General features: G+C 30.5%; 1 protein-coding gene across 2 annotated transcripts; it reads left to right on the top strand.

Moving 5' to 3' along the window:
• The first annotated feature begins 975 nt into the window (after positions 1–975).
• On the top strand, positions 976–3,898 carry LOC139522693 (growth arrest and DNA damage-inducible protein GADD45 gamma-like). 2 transcript variants are annotated; one of them, XM_071316163.1, is made up of 5 exons: positions 976–1,141; positions 1,983–2,090; positions 2,486–2,603; positions 2,852–3,054; positions 3,576–3,898. In XM_071316163.1, exons 1-4 carry the CDS (start codon positions 1,098–1,100, stop codon positions 3,020–3,022), a joined length of 441 nt encoding a protein of 146 aa, XP_071172264.1. In that variant the 5' UTR covers positions 976–1,097; the 3' UTR covers positions 3,023–3,054; positions 3,576–3,898. The 2 variants fall into 2 exon arrangements, with proteins under 2 accessions (XP_071172264.1, XP_071172273.1); XM_071316172.1 differs by lacking the exon at positions 3,576–3,898 and having other exon boundaries at positions 985–1,141; positions 2,852–3,055.
• Positions 3,899–5,499: the final 1,601 nt, after the last annotated feature.

Genomic DNA, 5,499 nt, shown 5'->3' with positions numbered 1-5,499 from the left:
TGGATTTTGGCCGAGTTCTCATGCAATATTGAATTATTGATAACACACCAAACAAGATGAACTGACAACATGTTGCACTGTTAAATGGAAATGCGTAGCCTTCCAAAGAGTTCATATTTCAGGGAAAACACGTGGAATTATTGAAATTTCTCCGAAAAACATTTCAATAATTATCTGTCGTAATGCAAATAGCGCTCGTTAAATTTTTAACATTTTACAGAAATAAAGGGTTTTCTCGGTTGGCCAGAGTCGATTGTGAGTGTTATTTGAACTGTTTATGGGGGGTTTATTTAAGCTCTCCATATATGTATATATGTTTTTGGACTGCATATAAAAACAATGGTGCGAGAATTCCTGACCGAAATAAGCATAATATACAGGGTAACGATATATTTCAAGACCCTTTCCCTTAATTTCTTTTGTTTATGTAGACAGTTGTATATTCAAATGAAATCAGTTTACAATAAAAAAAAAAAAACCAACAAAAAAATGACAATTTATAATCGATTACAATAAACATGTATTAAACATCATACGAAATGTAGTCATGTACCATTTTTTCTACACCTTTCTCTTCACTCTACATTATATTTAATCTCCTTGATTGTAGCGTGTAATTGAACTTTAAAAACTAAGATAAATGACTACAGACAGACATGCTTTGTACTACCGATCAAATGTAGAACAGTGCACTGAACGTCTGATATAACCGAGCACTCTCATTGGGTTAATGCACTCTATTATGTTGGGAGAATTTGACATATTTTCACTGAGACGTACATAATTATAGTATTTATAATATTTTATGACTGCACGGTTGAAGATATATATATTTTACGCTTTTTTTGAAAATTGTATTGTTTATTTGATATGCAATTAAAGAATTCAAATGAAAAACGTATATGTGTCAAGGACAAATACCTTCGACTTTGATAAATATTGGCCAATCAAAATCCAGTATGACTTCTTTTTGTTGTTGTACGTATTTATGAGAAGTGATTTAACACGGTACTCAGAATACATATCTATCAGTTTTCATAAAGCACGTGGATTACTGCGTTACGAAATTTTATTCTTTATTCGTCTGTGAATACAAAATGACTTTTCCTGAAGATTTTGATGTTGTCGTGGATTCAAACAGGTAAGATATTTAATTTATACCTTTTTTTTTTTTTTAAATAAAATTGATACATATTTTGGAAAAAATAATTAGCAAACTGAAGTCAATATATTCTAAACAGGGTCGCATCGAAGGAAAAATATACACTAGGACAGGAGGACACTCTTTTGGCATGCATGTGAAGAAGCGCTAAAAAAAGCTTTGCAAAATGTGTAATTTATTTTTTAAAAAAACGTGTAAAGAGTGTACAAATCGATCCGAGCAGGTGCAACCCTGAGTTTATGTTAGAATCCGTTTTTTTTTAGAAAAAAATCCATTAAACACCAACGGAGTCTTCATAACATTTTGGGATACTTATAATGAATTTGATTTTCTCTGAGGATTTTCTTAACAAAACTGTTCCTGTTTCAGGGCTAATATAGTGTCCTATGAAGGATTCCCCCTTTAGGTATATTCTTCTTCATGCGACCTTCTGAGTTGGAATTGAAGTTCACGATATATGCAATGAAAAATATGGTAATGAATCAGACTATGGACATGGTCATAGTGTCTTTACAGAACTCACAAACTCATTGATTTCAAGATTATAAATTTCAAAAGTGCACCTAGGAATAAAATGACATGGACATTATGGAACAGAAGATTAATTTGTATAATACCAAGTCCTCGTGATTCCTGGTGTCTATATACGAAAACTCGTGATTAAACTTGTTCGTTTTAACCCAGTACATATCAACCCAAGACACGTCTGCTGTTGTATGACGTCAAACCGTACTGCCAGATCATATCAGCTGATGTGGAATGTGTGATATAAATAGAAATAGGGAATTTACATTTATGTTGTTTACATTTTTTTTTACAGAAATGTTGTCAACAATTTGGGATTTGCGTTGAAGGAAGTCTTAAAAAAAGGTCAAAAAGAGAACAGAGTTGTCGCTGGCGTTTATGAATGTGCCCAAATATTACAGAAGTAAGTCGAATTTGGTAAACAATGGATAAAAAGAAAATGTTTGGAAAACATTAAGTATACTTTACAAAAAAGCGAATTTATTAAAGTCCTTGAGTGAATAGTTTATATATAGTAAATAAATCAAGGTCGCTGAATACGAAACGGTAAAACAATAATATTTGTTATATGTTAATGCGCAATTTGATTAAAATTCACACGACTTTAGATAAACTTGCTCTAATAACAAAATAACTATACGGGGAAAAATATCCCCGAAATTATTATTTTCCAGAATCTTTCATGATAGGAAAGTTTAATAAAAAATTTAATATGTTCATGTATATTGGTTAAGAAAATGTATTTTTACGTCTGTCAATGTAATGACGATAATACTAATATATAACTTTCTTTTTCAGCTCTCCAGAAAATGTTGGGCTTTGCTTGCTGCAAAATAAAACAGAAGATGTTACAATGCAAATTCATCAGAAACTCGTTGAAGCATTTTGTTGGGAAAACGACATTGATGTCATCAAGGTAATTATAAAATTATAATTGATGTTATAATTTTGAAACTTAATGGTTATCAAATACAGAGAAATATATTACAGAGAAAGCTAAAAAAGTTCTGAATTCAAAAAGCAAACTGCTATCTTCTATTATCACAAATAATAGAAAACTTTGTGTTGCCAAAAGAAAATGGATAAAAATCTTAACGATTATAATGTTTAATTCGTAGGTTTGAACTGACATACGCAATACTTACCTTATTTTTTGCATTTTAGGTCGATTGTTTGAAAACTGTTGAAAGCGTGCTTTCACCAACAAATAAAGCAGATGGCAGTGAAGAAATAGACTGTGTTTTGATACATAATGATAATTCAGACAGCATTGAAGAGTTCATCAACAATTACTACGCCATGTCACAGTGTACAGTTGTCCGGTTACCTGATTGATGATGATTACATTACATATGACCTTTCACCAGGTACTAACAAGAAAAGTTGTGCATAATTGGTTTTAAGATTAAAAAACTGTTAACAGCATATATCATAATCACTATTTTCACTTCAAAAATGCAAAAAAAGTAAAAATTCTTGCATTTATAAATAGGTGTTTTTTTATAGTTAGAATAATATAAAAAAAAAAAATAAGCAGAAATGTTGAGATGTCTCTTTGATGTCATGAACATGATGTTCTTCGTTATATTTGACCTTTGAGTATTTTACAGACGCTTATTGTACTTTTTTGTATAAAACATCTTGTAGTATTTATTGATATCAAGATCACAAAATGAGACCAGTATTAAAGGAGTTCTCCATCAATAAAAGAAGTTGAAAGCACTGAAGCAGTTGTGTAAAATAGAACTAAACAAACATAAATGCTAATATCTGACAAACCAACGTTTTTTTGAACATCTTAAGCATTTCTTGGTATGCAAAATGTTGCATTCAACATGAATATGATGATTGAGTGCAAGTAATAAACAAAACTTCATTTTTTTTGCAGGAAGCCAAACCTGGATATTTAGAAGTCATAAAAGATCCGTTATTTATACGATCAGTATAGAGTTCTTGTGACCTATGCACCTGTTAATATGACCTGGTGATAGCATGTTGCTGTATTAAAACTCGACCAATGTTTATCATTGATATCTGTACTTTAGACCCAACGTGAGGAGGAGTATGCAGTGCTGATTCGATCTCGCATTGCTGATTCGGTTTCTCGAAAACTGTGTAACATTTGTAACATTTCAATACTGACAATCATTATTCATAATACAAATCTGTATATATAGCATTTGTTTATATGCAATTAAAAATTTTATAGTACTTTTTGGTTATACTTCTTCATTTACTTTAAACAAAATGGAAGGGAAGGAGGGAAGAACTAAAGATGACTTGAATCAAATTCAAAAAGAAAAAAATGTATACCAATGAAAATATTCAATCACAAAAATACCGAACTACGAGGAAAATTCAAATCGGAAAGTCCCTACTCAAATGACAAAATCAAAAGCCCAAACACACCAAACGAATGGATAACAACTGTCATATTCCTAACTTAGTACAGACATTTTCTAATAAAATGGTTGATTATTCAACCTGGTTTTATAGCTAGCTAAACCGCTCACGTGTATGACAATAGCATTAAATTTCATTATATTGACAACGATGTGAAAATGTAACTTCTTAATGTTTGTTATTTATGTGAACAGACATAGGTAAACGATTTAGGTGACACATGATAGTTTCCCTCTTTTCACTCACTTGAAGGACTTCATTCAATAATTTCGGTTTATTTGTATCAAATCTCGAATCCGGCACACGGATGTCATTCCAGTAGATTAATTAGCGACAAATTAAACAATCGAAATAAGAGTAATTTACCCTGGTATACATCCAATGTGATATATTCCCCATTATATCAACTATGTACAAATGGAAAAGATGGTACTTAAGGAATCTTTTTTATGACTTCTTAAATGGAGAAAAGACTTTCAAAATACTGTTAATTATATTCAAAAATAAATAATACACTTAAACTGCAGACATATGAATTTAGTTGATTCTAAATATATTCAAAAATCAGTAAAACACTTGAAAAAAAAATTAAAAGGTCAAACACATCAAACAAATTTATAACAACTGTCATATTCCTGACTTGGTACAGGCACTTTCTTATGAAGAAATTGGTGGATTAAATCTGGTTTTATATCGAGCTAAACCTCTCACTTGTATGACAATGATATAACATTTCATTTTATTGACAACGATGTGAAACTGTAACTTCTTAATGTTTGTTATTAATGTGAACAGACATAGGTAAACGAAATGCAGAAATATAAGTTCGGTAAATTCTAAATATATTAAAAAATCAATATAGTATACTTGAAGTGCAGAAACATCGGTTTGGTAAATTCTAAATATATCAAAAAATCAATAGTACACTTATTATTAGAAATATTAGTTTGATACATTCTAATTGTATTCCAAAATCAGCTGTACACTTTTAGTGCAGAAACATAAATTTCAAGTCCCTATAATGTAAGACACAAGTTGTATTCGACATATGTCACTAAATGTATGGAAAATTATGTATAAGTAAATAAAGTGAACAGGAGTATACCGCTGTTCGAAATTCATAAATCAATTGAGAAAAAACAAATCCGGGTTACAAACTTAAACTGAGGGAAACACATCAAATATAATGGATAGAACAACGAAACAACAAATACACTAAAATGCAACACACACAGAACCTATAAGATAACAATAGCTATTTTCCTGACTTGGTACAGGACATTTTAAGAAAAAAAATGGTGGGTTGGGCCTGGTTTTGTGTCTAGCCAAACCTTCCGCTTTAATGACAATGTTGAATATAACACTAAAATGACAACATTACATGACAGGACTACAATACAAATGAATGG

Source organism: Mytilus edulis, chromosome 1 (assembly GCF_963676685.1).
Source record: "Mytilus edulis chromosome 1, xbMytEdul2.2, whole genome shotgun sequence".
In the NCBI taxonomy this organism is placed as follows: domain Eukaryota; kingdom Metazoa; phylum Mollusca; class Bivalvia; order Mytilida; family Mytilidae; genus Mytilus; species Mytilus edulis.
Note: the sequence above shows the minus strand (reverse complement) of the source record. Positions and strands in the feature narration are given on the sequence as shown.